The 16,501-nt window shown below is 42.9% G+C and overlaps 1 protein-coding gene across 4 annotated transcripts; it reads right to left on the reverse strand.

Moving 5' to 3' along the window:
• Nucleotides 1-338: 338 nt before the first annotated feature.
• Nucleotides 339-14,671, reverse strand: ANKRD34B (ankyrin repeat domain 34B). Of its 4 annotated transcripts, none has more exons than XM_009240859.4 (5): nucleotides 14,392-14,671; nucleotides 13,222-13,369; nucleotides 10,751-10,836; nucleotides 7,298-7,378; nucleotides 339-3,630 (listed from the first exon to the last, which is right to left on the reverse strand). In XM_009240859.4, the coding sequence occupies exon 5, from the start codon at nucleotides 3,605-3,607 to the stop codon at nucleotides 2,063-2,065; it is 1,545 nt and encodes a 514-aa protein (XP_009239134.3). In that variant the 5' UTR covers nucleotides 3,608-3,630; nucleotides 7,298-7,378; nucleotides 10,751-10,836; nucleotides 13,222-13,369; nucleotides 14,392-14,671; the 3' UTR covers nucleotides 339-2,062. The 4 variants fall into 4 exon arrangements, 3 of the variants coding, with proteins under 3 accessions (XP_009239134.3, XP_002815748.3, XP_054411653.2); XM_002815702.6 differs by having other exon boundaries at nucleotides 1,327-3,630; nucleotides 10,751-10,833; XM_054555678.2 differs by lacking the exons at nucleotides 13,222-13,369; nucleotides 14,392-14,671 and adding an exon at nucleotides 10,966-11,371 and having other exon boundaries at nucleotides 1,327-3,630; nucleotides 10,751-10,833.
• Nucleotides 14,672-16,501: the final 1,830 nt, after the last annotated feature.

Consider the following 16,501-nt stretch of genomic DNA (forward strand, 5'->3'; position numbering starts at 1 on the left):
TGGATTACAGATGTGAGCCACCGTGCCCAGCCTAATTTTTTGTATTTTTAGTAGAGACGGGGTTTCACCGTGTTGCCCAGGCTGGTCTGGAACTCCTGACCTCAAGTGATCTGCCTGCCTCGGCCTCCCAAAGTGCCAGGATTATAGGCATGAACCGCCGAGTCTGGCCAAAAAACATTTTTAAAATGCTGTTAAATAACTTTGGTTTGAGAATAGCAACAAAAGTTATTCTTTCGTAGTTTTCTATTTATTCAAAGTAGCATGTGGCACAATTGCTCTTGAAATTATGTTGAAATATCATTAGTATTTGAAAGATAAATAAAAATCAGTAACCAAAATGATATTTTAAATCTTTATTGATACCATTTTGTTTATAAACTAATCTATTTACATATCCTTCCAAATTGTATCCTTACAACTTGAAGTCAAATACTTTTCTCGATATTAAACTTGCAGAAAGCATTTAGCTACCTATAAATATCAGGTACAATTCTAAGTTTTGAATCAAAAAATATTTCTAGTGTAATTAATATTAATATTGTTCAAGACATGAAATGGAAAAACCTCTAAATACTTTTTAAAATAAAAGCCACAAGTAATTAAATAATTACTATGTACCTTACAACTTGCTTATATCAAATTACCAAGAAAAGCATCATGCCAATTGTTAGGATCACCTCTACTCAGAAGGCAAAGAAAGTTGTACGTGGCAATCATCAAATTAATACACTTAGGTTTTGTATAGTCTGATTTATTCTTTGTTGTTAAGCTGCTAGATTGAAATAAGGATTCTTTGTATAAACATCATACTTTGAAGTTATATAGATGATATAATTATTACTTTATAATATTTTATAATACTAATATGGTATTCATTAATTTTGTTGGAAGTTATTCACAGGTCCTAAAATACTAGATGATTGGAATGTCACACTAAGGAAGTTATCCTTAATATATAAATGTCTAATAATTACATATCAGAAATAAAAAGGTATTGTTTAATATTGCCAAATATTTAGTACATTTTGTGATTAAGTTTCTACTGCCTCTATTAATTTTAGCTAACCTAATCTAATCATCAGTTTTTCTTTTTAAAAGAAGGCAAGCGCTTAGTTTTTATCCATGATGAACTTTTTTTTTTTTTTTGGTTCTTTTTGAAAGACAAGAATAATTTGATATAAGTAAAGAGGAATGCTTTTTAACTTTTATATCATCTTGTCATTGGAAACTTATGGATAAGCTTCCAAAACTAATAACAGGAATTAAAAGATATGGAGAAAGAATAATTCCTTAAAAGATATGGAGAAAGAATAATTCCATAAGATAACATTACAGGTAAGTCTGTTTAAAAACCAAAACAAAGCAAAGCAAAACACAGTACACAAACAACAAGACTCGGCATAGATTACTAGTAGGTTGTAAAACTCTGACTTGCCAGTTTGACACTAATTAAACTGACACCACGAATATTTTAGTTGCCCATTCTAATACAGTGTTTAACCTTTTAAATTTTTAATTAGAGTTTTATCTATCTTCAGTCAACATTTGTAAAGAATTAGTTCATTCTTTGTAGCTCGATTTTTTTGATCTTAGAACATTTTATAGCTGTCAGTGTTTTCTTTTATGGTTTGGAGATCATAAAAAATTGCAATCTCATTTATTAACATGAAATGTTAAAAAAATTATTGACTTGAAAACTGTTTCCTAACAAAATATGTAGCCGATCTGAAAATTTTTAAAAATTACCCCAACATACGTGGCCTTCTTTCTTTGCTGATTTTTTTTTTTTAATGACAAATTTGGACTACATGAAGATTGTTAAATATTAGAAGTATTGAGAAAAATAGCTTTTCTTTTGTTTGAGAGAATTCCCTTAACAGAAACTATGTATTATTTTTTATGCTCATGATGCCTAGTACAAATCACATTACATTTTAATCCATCTAGCCATTATGGACCAACCAATTACGAGATTTAAAAGAACGAACATTTAAGATTTCTTCTCTATTTCTTTGTTTCTCTGATATAAACATTTGAAGAAAATGTGTTTTATACCCATCTCCTAAAAGTTTACTAATTGCTTAATTTGTTCAGTTTGCAATGATTGTCTCCTTAACAACATTTTCTTACTTTTGAATTCTTTAGGGAAAATCGGAACTGTTGGCATAAGCACTTTTTGACCACAAGAAAGAAGGCTGCAAATCTTGTTGTTGACATTGATATCTGAGATGGGAGGGTGAGAATTTACATTTAAGGGTGGGAGAAACCCTTGTCTGGTTTGGGTAACACTGTGATCTAAAGGGAAAGCTCCTGAACCTCGCCTTTCTAAAATCGCATGATTTCTCCTGCTCAGGGGACCTGGGGGGATACTCTCCAACAATTCTTTGGACTCTGATAATTGTGAAGGAGATGGTGAGAGGATCTTTTTCTTTCCTATAAGTGCTTTGCCATCTTCTAAAGTTGGAGGGGTAAGGCCAGCTGAGAGCTGGGAATCAGAGCTGTAGTGATTTGCCCCCAAGTTTCTTTTTTGAACTATACTTCTTAAGGTGGAAGCAAATATTGTCTGGTTAGAATCTGGGTCCTGGTCAACAGGGACTTCAATGCATTGCTGATTTCCTTCTGAAAGATAAGATTGATAGTTTATTTCATCATATGACATCTTCCTTGAGCTGGCCTGATCAAAGGCTCTTAGCAAATGTGCAGTGTCTTTTACATCAATGCTTTGGTGCCTAGTGATGAACCGCTTGGAAAGTGCCAGACCATTGGTTTTATAGGATAATTCTTCCTCTGGTGTAATATCCTGGAGCTCCTCTTGCAATGAAGCCACTCTGTTCTGGTGCATTAATGATGGGGGACTCTTGATCCAGGGCGGAGCGTGGGGGAGCTTGGGCCCCTTAGGGGCCAACGCAGGTTTCCTCACAGGGGAACCTGGGTCCCAGGTATCATCATTGCTTCCAGCAAGCTCAAAATCTTTAAAGCCAAAAAGTGTCAGTTCTGTTTCAGAAGAATGTGAAAGTGGCGATGAGGCAGTTTTGATGTCTATTTCTGAAGGAGTGGTGCAGGTAGCTGGGGAATGATACCCATCTATGTCCACAGGAGGCATATTTAAGTACTGTTTAGTAGTATGCTTCCCACAGGGCGACTTTGCTGTTGTGATGATGATGACCTCTTTCCCTTTTGCCTTGCAAGCACTAAGAAGAACTTTCAGGGTTTCTGCATCTTCTGAATTTATAGCATAAACAAGAGCTGAGTAACTAGAATGGTCTTGCAAGCTGAGGTCAGCCCCACTCTTGAGGAGCAAGGAAACAACTTCAGGGCCAGCTTTTTCTAAGCAAGCATGCATCAGAGCCGTTTTCCCAGATTTGTCCTGTATGTTGGGATCGGCATTGTTCTCTAACAGGTATTTCACCATTTTGGCTTTACTGACACTCTGGTGATCGACATGTTTAGTCTTACAAGCGATCATTAAAGGGGTTTCCCCACGGTCGTTGCTCTCATTAATGTAGGCACCGCCTTCTAGCAAAAGTCTTGTGAGGCGAAGCCTGCTCTGATGGACTGCTTTGATCAAGGAATTTCCTTCACTTGAAATTTCCATACCTTCATCCATCTTCGGAGGTTAGAAATCAATACCTGGTTATCAAAGACAGCAAAGACCAAAAGATTAGCCAGAATCAGCATCCCAACTTATATTCATTTTGTTAGAATTAATTTTGAAAATATGTAGGGGACATAAATGGGATTATGCTATTAATAAATGCAGAACAAAAGAGTGAATTGCAAAATAAATTTTTGAATAGTAATGACCTTTAGGAAATTACAAATTAAAATTTATTTTCAAAATCTTCATTGAATATTTATAGCACCAACATAGTACTTTCCTAAGTCCCACATTAATTAAAAAATAATCTACCTGTGAAAAATAATTTTTAAATTAATAATATTAAAAAGCGAATTTAGGACAGGTACAGTGGCTCACATCTGTAATCCCAGCACTTTGGGAGGTTGAAGCAGGAGGATTACTTGAAGCCAGGAATTTGAGACCAGCCTGGGCAATGTGTAGTGAGACTCCATCTCTACCAAAAATAAGTTTTAAAATTAGCTGGGCATGGTGGTGTGACCTGTAGTTCCAGCTACTCAGGAGACTGAGGCAGGAGGATCACTTGAGCCCAGGAGTTTGAGGTTATAGTGAGATATGATCATCCCACCTGCACTCAGCCTGGGTGATAGAGTGAGACCCTGTCTCTAAAAAAAATTAATTAAAATGTAAATTTTAAAAAGTAAACTTAAGCCAAAAAGCCAAAATTCTGTTGTCATTGCAACTGAATCAATTAAAATATTGGTAGCTTAACGTAAAAACTTTAGTATTACATTACTTAAACATGCTCTTCAACTAAATAATGCAAGTGATATCTAGATTTTCAATTTGAGGGACATTTTTATGTTTCTTCTGAAGGATGAAATATTGTTTGGGCTACAACATGTTAAAATAACTGACATAATATCTGAAATTCACACTGAGATTGGAATGGTGAGCATGTGATTACGCATTTCTCTTGATTCTATTATTTAAATCATACACTGACCAGATAACGAGGTTAGCAAGAACTATAGGGTTAAATTTTGACAACAGTATATCTGCTCTGAAAAAGGAGTTTCATAGGCAAGAAACCTGAAAGGAGCCATCCAGACTTTGTAAACATTTTAATTTTTGTTATTGAAACTAAAAAATATTTATGTTTATTTAAACATTTTAGATTCAGATTCCTTCAACAGATAATTCCATTAGGTGGTAAGAATTATGTCTTCATCGAGGACTAAGAAAATTTTTGTCTTTTAACAGTCCTTAGAGTTGGGGGGGGAAGAATCAGATGAATGTATATATACTATTTACATCTGTTTCATTGATTCAGTAGTTTTTGGAAATTGAAAACTATTGTTTATTCTACCTATTTACTTTTAAAATTAAGATTATGGGAAATGCATTTCTATTTGATAATAGAATAGATAACAAATCTAATAACAACCAAAAGAAAGAAGAGATGAAGAGAGCAGAAAGAAAGTGAAGAAAAAAGAGAAAAGTAAGCATGCAGGCAGAAATTTCATTGTTAAACATCTACAAACTCCTGACATGTGCTGGGCACTGAGCTACGAAGATACAAGCCCTATCTCTGAGGAGCTCACAGTCTTTTGGGAGAGATACTGTATAAGCAGCTGGTTACAGAGTCAGGAGAGCACAGAAGCTTTAACATCCTGGGGACCAAAAGGGGCTTCACAGAAGCCAACTATTTGAGTTGGGTCTTGAAGACTTTGTAAGAATCTGGCAGGCAGACAAAGGAGGAGGGAGAAGTAGATAATACTCCTTTTGTAAAGACCTAGAGGCCTAAAATAGCGGTTATTTATAAGGAAGCAGGCTTTATTTACTTGGTTACAACCAAACTTCAGGGAAATATTTTAGCAGATAGAGTTAGGGTTAATATGGCAGAACACACACATCTAATTTTGCTTCTTCCTGAAAATCCTTAAAACCAAAGAATTTTGTCAAAGACAAAATTAAAGACAGAGGGAAGAGGAGAAGATGGCAGCAACAATATTTTGGAAGCCAGAAAGCAGATGAGCCAGTAGTAACTGACTCAGCATGTGTGTGTGTGTGTGTGTGTGTGTGTGTGTGAAGAATACAACTAAAATAAGGAGGAGTAGGTGAAAAGCTGTCAGATAAGCAGTTAGATCCCTAGGTCCTTGCTACTTGAAGTGTGATCCTACTCTGGCATCACCACCACCAGAAAACTCTTTTATATGCAGAATGTCAGCTCCACCCCAGAGCTACTGAATCAGAGCCTACATTTTAACAAGATCCCCAGGTGATCTGTATGCACATTAAAGTTTGAGAAGTGCTACCTTAGGTCACTCCTCCAACTCCCAGTCACTAGGAGATAGAAGACTGCCCCTCCCGCCCTCCGGGATGTCTAGAGGTTTATTCTCAGGAAATGATGAAATAGAGCATCTCTGGACTGGGAGACACCAGGCATGTTTGAGAACAAGAAAACAGGGGAATAAGTGATTGCTTACTGACCACGGCTGAAGGGTCCCACAGCCTGCTTCCCCAGCTTGGCTTCGAGGAGGCCGGCAGCCATACCACCCTCACCCCTCAGGGATAAATTGCTATAGCATTCTCTCAAGAATGTGACATGCCACCCAGGTCGTATTTACAGTTGGTGCCACAGTGCCCAGCCTGTTCGCTCACTTTTTAACATTTAGTAGAGAACTTTTGAAATTGTCTAAACATTAAACTTGTCAGGGAAAAAAGGTGTTAGATACTTTATTCTCCAAATGTACCATACATGTTCAGGTTCTTTCTGTAATCAGTACCTGAAATAAGGCTGAATACACAAGCCTCATTTGTGTGTTCAAGGCTTCTCATCAGATTTTAATCCCAACCCTTTAATCATGAGCAGCCACAACAAAAATTTAAAAACAAACAAAAATGCCTCTTACATTAAAGATAGAGACTAGAACAAATTGAAAAAAGCAACTTGGAGGAAATGTATTAGTCAGAAAAATGAAAAGATGAAAAATTGAAAAATGAAAAATGAAAAGCTTTTGTCATACACTGGCAATATTGTCCTTTCTTTATTCATCTAATTTTGTACCTGCTACTAAGTTTTTTAAAAATAAACAATTATTTTACTTAGGGATCAAATATAAGGGGGAACCTGAAAAATTTTTTTAAAAGCAAAGGGAATGATTAATATAAACATCAAGAGAAAGCTACTTCTTGGTGGAGATTAGGAGAACAATGCCATTTGGGAGGGACAGAGAGAGGCCCAAAGGTTCAGGTGATGTTCTGTTTCCCAGTCTGGGTGGTGCATAGATGGGTGTCCATTCTATTCTTCTTCTTTAAACAGTATGCATTTCACATACTCTTCTGTATATCACTTTTACTCACTTATTGTAAAATAGAATGTGTGTGCAGAAAAGAGCATAGCATATATGTGAGATATACTTCATTATTAAAATTTACAAAGAGTCCTATTAGGTCTTCCTTTTAAAAGAGTCATTCAGTTCTCATGACACTATCGATGACATTTGTCATCCTTGACTTTCACTGGAGTTTCGACGACTAAGCTCCTGAAAGGCAGTATTCAAAAGGACATAGTGTTCATCTCCACTTCAGTATCATTCATGATGCAAAGCAAAGAACTACTCAATATATACGTACATAAATGCAATGAGAGTGAATGCTTTGATTTTATGTCCCCTGTGACATACTCTATAAAGGTTATCTTGGAGCCAAACATACCTGCAAGTCAGGAACTTAGGAATTTGGGATCAGTTGACAACTTGGGTCCCAACTCAGAGGTCTATTCTGAATGCAAACCATCTGAAAAGAGCGTCACATGAGACAGTGATCACAAAAGGATCATTTTTAAAGCATTTTTCATATATAAATGGGCTTAATAGAGCATAGAAATGTAGAGAAATGAGCTGGAATGTAATATCAAACATAGAAACTACTTAGTAATTACAATTCAATTGCTATACAGTATCAGTCATTTAAAAAAATTATTTGACCAAAAGTAGCATTTGAGAAACAGATATTCAAATGAGAACAAGTTGCCAGACACCAGATACCAGATTTCAATATTATACTCTCTTATAGTTTCTAGTGTTTAGGTCAATCTTGTTTTTAGTTTTTGAAGTCTTAGCAGAATCTTTAGGGGAAGATATTTTACTTAAAACTTTTTTTTGATATTTTATTTTATTTTTTGGCACAGGGTCTTGCTATATTGTCCAGGCTGGTCTTGAACTCCTAGCCTCAAACAATCCTCCCACCTCAGCCTCCCAAAGTGTTGGGGTTACAGGCGTGAGCCACCATGCCCAGCCAAGACTTTCTACTTTTCAGCCATCCTCAAGTAAAGGCCTTTCTCCACAACGCTAAACCTGAGCACTTGCTGTCACAGCTTTTCTTCCACCAAGGTTGATGTCAGGAGGTTCTGGGAGAAGAAGAGGAGCTGGTACTATGCTGGCGACTGCCATGCCTAAGGAGGACAGTGGCCCCATCACAGTCTTGTGGAAAAAGAGGGTGGTGGGCTCCAGGGTCTCAGAGAAGTTGAGCAGTGGCACCAACTCGCTGCCTAATCCACCTGCAATGTGGACATAGGCAGACCCTCTCCTCTGAGGACTGGGGGAGTGTCCAGCAAAACCAACCCCATGAGGTTGACTCTTTCCTCATTACAAAGACTTTTAAAGCCACTTTGTTTGCTCACTTCTTCTTTTTTTTTTTTTTTTTTTTTTTTTTTTTTTTTTTTTTTGAGATGATGTTTCGCTCTTATTGCCCAGGCTGGAGTGCAATGGGCACAATCTCGGCTCACTGTAACCTCCGCCTCCTGGGTTCAAGTGATTCTCCTGCCTCAGCCTCCTGAGTAGCTGGGACTAGAGGCATGCGCCACCACACCCAGCTAATTTTGTATTTTTAGTAGAGATGGGGTTTCTTCATGTTGTTCAGGCTGATCCCGAACTCCCGACCTCAGGTGATCTGCCTGCCTCAGCCTCCCAAAGTGTGAAAGATTACAGGCGTGCGCCACCGCGCCCAGACTGTTCACTCACTTTTTAACATTTAGTAGAGAGATTTTGAAATTGCCTAAACATTAAACTTGTCAGAGAAAAAAGGTGTCAGATACTTTATTCTCCAAATGTACAATACATGTTCAGGTTCTTTCTGTAATCAGTGCCTGAATGGAAGAATCCCCTTCTCTTTAGCCCTTCATCCTTTTCCAGGGGTTCTTTTATCTTGCCTTCTCCATTTGCACATCAAACACTCTGATATTTATGTCTGACTTATTTCCTTTTCATAGAATTGAACTCTACTTTTGACGAAGACCACTTCTCTTGCCTAGAATGTTCTTTCCTCCTTGAAGCATCCTGATTGGACACTGAGTGCTGATAGCATACTAACATCCAGTCAATCCCTTTGTTATGTCTAGATTATAAGCAATCCCCAAATTCAGTTGCACCTTCTATATAGACAATAGTTCAACTGCAGAAAGTTCAGGCATCCAACAGATGTCAATCGTGACTCACACTTATTGGCTATGTGCCCTGATCAAGTCTCTCAGCCTCTAGGAGTCTTGAGTTCCTCATGCATGGAATGACAATCATAGAACATGCATTCCATGGGGATGTGGTAATGAAATCAGACAATGTCTAGAGAAAGACTTTCCTGTTTTTTCTTCACGCTCACTGCATTCTTTTTTTAAAAATGTTTATCTCAGAATTAGCTTTTTGAAATGTTTATCATGTCTCCAATCCACAGCCTATTTAAAATAACAGAAAAAATATTGGAAATGTTGTTTTTTTAAGGATCTCATATTTCTTTTTTTTTTTTTTCTTTTTTTTTTTTTTGCTTTCTAGACATACTTTTAATTGAAATTCAGGAAGATGACTAACAGATATTCGGATTGAAATAAGTTAAATCAACTACACATTTGTCACCATTGTCATTTTGTTTGCTTGTTCTATAACTTCCAAAGCATTTACTTGAATTCAACCAATTCTGATAAACTTACAAGCATCCAGGTTATTCTACTTTGCAGTTTCCTTCATCATCTTGAAATAATGTGGTAACTGATATATTTTTGAATGGCCATCTTCACCCTGACTTTTAGTGGCTTCGATGGTCTCATGTACATGCAAAGAGGGTATGCAGAAATGCAACTGCACTGGCAGCTAGTATTACCGCTAACCTCGCCAAATTGCTAACACTAATCTGGGAACAAGCTCCAATATTTAGCAGAGGTGGTCAACAGGGTCCTGGCTGGATGATGAACATGCAAAGGTGGGCTCTATTTCTAAGATGCAATGCTTCTTCTCATTTTGTAAACATCAGTGGAATCTAATAAGCAAAACATGGAAAGAGCATATCCTTTAAGTATACTTTCCTTACAATTTCCAAATACTATCATTTCAACATTATTACAAGATATTAATTATTAAACAGCTGGATAAATTGCCTTTCATTCAAAAATTGCAGTGTCTTTAATATCACTTGCGCCTCCTCGTGGCGTATTTACGATGCTCCTTTAGTTCTTCCCTCTATGCCCAAGATGCCACCAAAATTATAAGCATTGAGTTATTTTTAAAAAATATTTTAAATATGTATATTTTTAAGAACAAAGAAAATCGGAGGAGAGATACCATTAGATGAGCAATTTCAAACAAGCTCTGGAAATGGGGGGATGGTGGAGTGGCAAATGGCCTTATCATAGCAGAGGAGGCTGCAGGACATAGACCCAGGGAGGCTGCTTACCCACAGAACCTGTGACATTTAGGACTTAGAGGTCCCAAGTGCCATAGAAAATGGCAATGAGTATCAGGGCTTAGAACAAGAAGATGATTGAAAGTCTGTGGACAGAACGACTGGACCCCTACATATTTTATCCCACCCCAAGTAGCAGACAACCACTCTCCTAGGCAAGAAAACGAAGATTTATTTTCTAAATTGATCAGAAAGGCTCCAAACTTAGAGGCAGCTTGCTGAAAACAGGGATTCAGTGAGCATGTGCAGGCCAAACGTTGAAGTCCCCAGCTCCTTGCCCTGCCACAAGGGGACTGGAACCCAGGGAAAGGAAGTAAGACGCATTGCAGCTTGGAAAGATGAGCCCTATTAAAAATATCTGTCATACGTGAAAGCAATTCAAACCATAACTGCATTCACCCTTCCAGACACCCACTCTAAATGGAAATAGAAAGTTACCTGAAAACATTATTCAAAATTTCATACTTCACTTTTGTCTCTTCTCTCCCTAGGTAAGTTTTCTGTCAATCAGCTGTCAGTTCCTACTGAAGGAAATCAAAGCTATTCAGAGTTACATAAACACCAATAATTTGTTACATGCATCTTTCCCATTTGGAGTCTAGTTTTAAATTCCTTATTAAGAAATCCCCCAGTGTTTGCTGAGTTAGTCATACCTCACTGATTATGAGTTTGTCAAGTATCTGGAGATTCTATGCACAGCGACCCCGTGTGTGTCTGCCTGCAGGGCTGAGTCTGCCATGCGAGGACTGCTGGGGTTGGAAGGGCCTCGGCACTCACTCGGTGCAGATGGGGAGGCTGAGAAAGGAAAGGTGAGGGCACTCTCCTAAAGCCAATCATCTTACTCACCTGCTTGCCAGAGGTCAATCACATGTTTGTGTCCTTTATCTCAATATCACCTTGCTTCTTGGATGGCCAGCTTCCAACAGAGTAGGACTCTGTTTTGAGGGCCTGATTTGTGTGTTATCTCACATGGCAGTGCTACATGAGCTGAGGTGCTTGCAAAGCCATCTTGGAGACGACAGGCCAGGCCTTTCCTGTGGCTTTTTGTCCCCATGCCACCCCCAGTTTTCCTTTCATTAAGACAGAAAAGTGGCCGGGCATGGTGGCTCACGCCTGTAATCCCAGCACTTTGGGAGTCCGAGGGGGAGTGGATCACCTGAGGTCAAGGGTTGGAGACCAGCCTGGCCAGCATGGTGAAACCCCATCTCTACTAAAATACAAAAATTAGCCGGGCATGGGGCGGGTGCCTGTAATCCCAGCTACTCAGGAGGCTGAGGCAGGAGAATCACTTGAACTCGGGAGGCGGAGGTTGCACTGAGCCGAGATTGTGCCACTGCACTCCAGCCTGGGTGACAAGAGCAAGACTCCGTCTCAAAAAAAAAGAAAAGAAAAGAAAGAAAAGTTATTTTCCTTTGAGCCTTTCCCTCTACCTCCAAATAGGATCCACGCTTCCTCTCATAAAGTTCTTCATCTGGCCATGGTGGGGAAGAACTTAACAAATGGGTTTGAACTCAAAATTCAGCCCATCGCCCTTGCCCCAGTCCCTGCCTATGTGCTGCCCCAAAGAGGATTAGAGACTGCTCAGATGAGGCAGCAGGGTGCGCACCAGGGACCGGGGCTCCGGCTCTCTCCAAGTTACCAACCTCTGGGAGGTCATTCTTCTGAGCCTCAGTTTCCTCACCCCTAAAATGGGGATAATATCTACTTTACAGTAGATGATTGTGAGGATTTTAAAAGATCTGAACACACTTGCTACTTAGGAATTCAATAAATGTCCATTTATAAACATGCATCACCAAATACAGGCATTGCATATAGGAATCCTCAGGGCTGGTGGCGTCTGACGATGGGATGCTAAGTTCCCTATACCGAAGGGTTCTTCTTTTGTGGGCATAAGAAACACATGGAGTGCCTGTTAAAAAGAAAATTCTAGGCTCCACTCCCACATATTCCATGGGAGGTGCTTCTAATGCACACTTGGAGAAAATCTGAGGCAAGCTCTTCATTCCTCATTCCAGGCCACTTCCTGTTTGCTATGGACCCCTGCCTCAGATTCACACAGAGCTGTCTCCGTCATTACTTCCAAGTGGTGTGATGCTCAGCTCCCCTGCAGGAGTGAAAGGCAGAGATAGATGGCTGCCACAGCCCAGAGACGGGTCCAGGGAGCTCACAGGTCCCAGAGAAGAGGACAGCCTTGAATTAGTAGAACCGGCCAGGAGCTGGAGGTTTGCTGCCCTGCCTTTCCTAGACGGGTTTGAAAAAACCCAGAGTCAAATGGAATTTCTAGTTCTAGATCCCTGAGGAATCGCCACACTGACTTCCACAAGGGTTGAACTAGTTTACAGTCCCAGCACGTTGCGCACATGTACCATAGAGCCTAAAGTATAATAATAATAATAATAATAATAATAATAAAGAAAAAGAAAAAGAAAAAAAAGAAAAAAAAAAGTAGACGAAAAAAAAAAAAAAAAGAAAAAACCCAGAGTCCTAGTGGGCAGCCGAAGGCCAGGAGGGAGGCCAGCTCCACTGGAATAAGGCAAGCCTGCCTGCCACAAGCAAATGTGTTATCTCCTCCCACCCAAGGAAAAGGGAAGAGACAGAGTAAAAGATGCATCTGAGGTCGTCCTGGAAAATGGAACGACTGGCCAGAAAAAGATTCTTCCCTGGTATTGACTTGCAAGAAATATTTAGAAGCTGTCCAAGGAGACGGGTAGCTGGTAAGGTTTGCTGTGTTTCCCACACATACCCGCAAAGGGCTGCCGTGTTCTCCTAGTTACTTCGGCTGTCCCCCAGGCCTTTGGGGCATCTATGCCCCAACCTCCCCCCCAACACACACACACACACACACACACACACACACACACGAGAGAGAGAGAGAGAGAGAGAGAGAGAGAGAGAGAGAGGCCAACCTAGTCCTCCAAGTCTGAGGGAACCAAGGTGATGGGATTTCCAAGCTGTTGAGGATGCTGGTAGCGTCTCCACGGTCCCCGCCGACCCCTGGAACCAGGCGCTTTTCCTCAGTTTTTCCTGAGAGCAGGAGGAAGCGAGCTCAAGGCGCTGTCGGAGAAGGGCAAAGGAAGGTGACTGGGGCGACAGCGCCAGGGCACCGATGGGGGCGGGGTGCACGTTTCGTCGCCTCATCTCTGAGCCAGGGCAGGCAGCTGGAGGGCTAAGGCGATCACCATCCACGAAAACTGGTTCTGCCCACAGCCGCTGCGGAGCGGTCCCTGCGCCGCTCGCCCGCCCGCCCGCCGGACGCGGCCCTCCCTTGGGAAATGGTGCGTCTGAGGGGCGCAGCCACTGCCCCCAACCCGGAGCAGGCGCTCTTCTGCACCCAGCTCTCTGCTAAGGGGGTCCGGTATCCTGGTGCCAAGGTTGTGCGCACCTGAGAAGCGCGGGGACCTGCTGCCCGCCCCTGTGCGGCTTCTGGAAGCAGGAGCTCCTGGAAGCTGCAAACGGCTCCGCAGTCCCCAGCCCGCCCCCAGCGCCCAGCCGGCACCTCCTGCTGCCCAGCTGCCGAGGCACCTGCGGAGACGCGCCCAAGTCAGCCCCTCCGACCCGCGCGCTCTTGCGGTCCAGCGTGCGCCGCTCCCGCTGCTGCGCCGACGTTCGCCCATCAGGCCCCCGCCCCGCATCCTCCTCGACACCCCGCGGCTGGGCAGCCCTCGCCGGTTCCCGCCGCTCGGCGAGGCTGAGAAGGAGGCGGAACCCGCAACCCGCGGAGTCCAAGCCCCAGCGGCAGCAAAACTGGAACCGAGAACCAGCGGGAACGGCAGGAGGCGCGAGGGTGAGCTCGCGTGGAGCGCGCCCCGGGGTGGCGGGGCAGAGTCTCTCGGGAGACCCCTGCAGCCCGGCGGCCCTCGGCTGGCCCTGGGTCTCGCATCCTGCTCGGGGCACTGCAATGTCAGGGTGAGCGGGAGGTGCGGGCTTCAGGGGCTTGCGCGCACCGGGCAGGGAGCACTGAGGCCGTGCGGGCCGCTGGGTCCCACGCTGCGCCCTCGATGTCCTCCTCCCGGCAGCCGCCACTGCAAGCCAAAGTTTCCCAAGTGCAGCCGGCAGAGACGGCGCCTCACACTGACCTGGGACGCGCTGTCGAGTTGGCGGCAGCGCTTTCAAACCTCTCTCCGGCACTGCCTGACCCTCTGTGCGGCCCTAGGGCGAAGTCCCAGCTGAGCTGTGGTCTTCGGCTCCTCGGCGGCTCGAATCGCAGATCTCGGTAGATGCCGCCCCGTCCCCGCCCTGCTCGGCGGAAAGAGGCGGGCGACTGCCGCGAAGCGCTGGAGCTGGGACCCAGAGCACGCACCTCGCCAGACGCCTGGGCAGCGCGGCGCTTCCGCTGGGGGGGACGCGTCGGCTCCAGGCTCCGCGCAGGTGAGGGCGGCAAGGCCACTCTGGACCCAGGGGCCAGAAGCTGCTGGAAGCTCCTCCTTCTGTCCCCGTAAGTCCCACCCCCGTCCCCCGCTTCGGCCACCGCGCTTCGGCCACGGCGACTTGGCCAACAACAGCGGCAGCAGGGTCTCCCCATTGAGGGAAGCACGCACCCCTACATCACGGGCTTTGGCTCCTCCAGTCCGTATCCCTCCCCTCAGCTCACATCCACCCGCTGGTCCATGAGTCCATCTGTCCCCACCGGTCCTTCCACCCCTCCACATCCCTGTACCCACTTCAGGTAAAGCCAGAGCCGCACTTCAGGTTGGGGTGTTAGTGGGAACAACCATTCTTATTTATGTCTTTAGGAATTTATTAGGTTATTATGCTATTATTAAAGCATGAATAGAACATACTAAAATTTCGCAAAATACATTTCATATGTTAAACTCTACTGAGAGATGAAAAGGAAATGAAGTAGAAGCAACTTTTTTTTGTCGTTTTTCGTTTTTGTTTTTTTTTGAGACAGAGTCTCATTCTGTCACCCAGGCTGGAGTGCAGTGGTGTGATCTCGGCTCACTGCAACCTCCACCTCCTGGGTTCAACCGATTCTCATGAACCAGCCTCTGGAGTAGCAGGGATGACAGGTGTGCACCATCACGCCTGGGTAATTTTTGTATTTTTAGTGGAGACGAGGTTTCACCATGTTGCCCAGGCTGGTCTCGAACTCCTGACCTCAAGTGATCCGCCCACCTCGGCCTCCCAAAGTGCCGGGATTACAGGTGTGAGCCACAACGCCCGGCCAGAAGCAAGATTTTTAACTCTTCATTTATCTTGAAGGGTCTGGTGGAGAAAGGCCATCACTATTTTTGTTATTAAGATAATGTCAATCAAAACTTGTTTATAGTTTTGAGTCCTCACGGGGAAAAGTAGATTTATCTCTGGTCAGGCTTCCTTTATTAAAGAAAAGACCCCTCTGAAATGAGGACCTAAAGGGTCCTCATTTAGTAAACATACGCAAAGCAAGTGCACAGGGCGCTTTACCCCGAAGTTGGGCTCTAGGGAGTTTGAATCCTAGATCTGGGCTGCCCTTTGCCTACAGCTATTTGTTTGGCGGTTACCAGGAAGACTGAGCAAATTTGCATGAAGGCGCGGGGCTCCTCCCCCTTACCACCTCCGACTTTTCTCTTAAAAAAATTTCATCAATGTGCAGTGTACCTATTAAAAGACAAATATTTTGGCCGAGTGCTGTGGCTCATGCCTGTAATCCCAGCACTTTGGGAGGCCAAGGAAGGTGAATCACTTCCAGGTCAGGAGTTCGAGTCCAGCCTGGCCAACGTGATGAAACCCCATCTCTACAAAAATACAAAAATTAGCCAGGTGTTGTGGTGTATGCCTGTAATCCCAGCTACTGGGGAGGCTTGGGCAGGAGAATCACTTGAACCCAGGAGGCAGCAATTGCAGTGAGCCCAGATAGCGCCACTGCACTCCAGCCTGGGCCACAGGGCCAGACTTCGTCTCAAAAAAAAAGACGCACATTTCACAAGTCCGATGATTTTGCACAAACTGAACATCATCCAGATCAAGAAGCAGAACATTACCAGTTCCCTCATAACACTCCCTCTTCAGATTTCTCATTGGAGGGAGTGGTGGCTTCAAAAAGCATAGAGTAGTTTTGTTTGTTTTTGTACTTTATAGTGATTGAATCACTCTGTTGACTGGCGTCTTTCGCTCAATAGTATGATTAAGAGATGCATACTGTGTGTCGCTGTAGTCTGTTTATTCTTTTTGCTGTATAGTATTCCGTTTTGTGATTGTGCC

Source organism: Pongo abelii, chromosome 4 (genome assembly GCF_028885655.2).
Source record: "Pongo abelii isolate AG06213 chromosome 4, NHGRI_mPonAbe1-v2.0_pri, whole genome shotgun sequence".
Classification (NCBI taxonomy): domain Eukaryota; kingdom Metazoa; phylum Chordata; class Mammalia; order Primates; family Hominidae; genus Pongo; species Pongo abelii.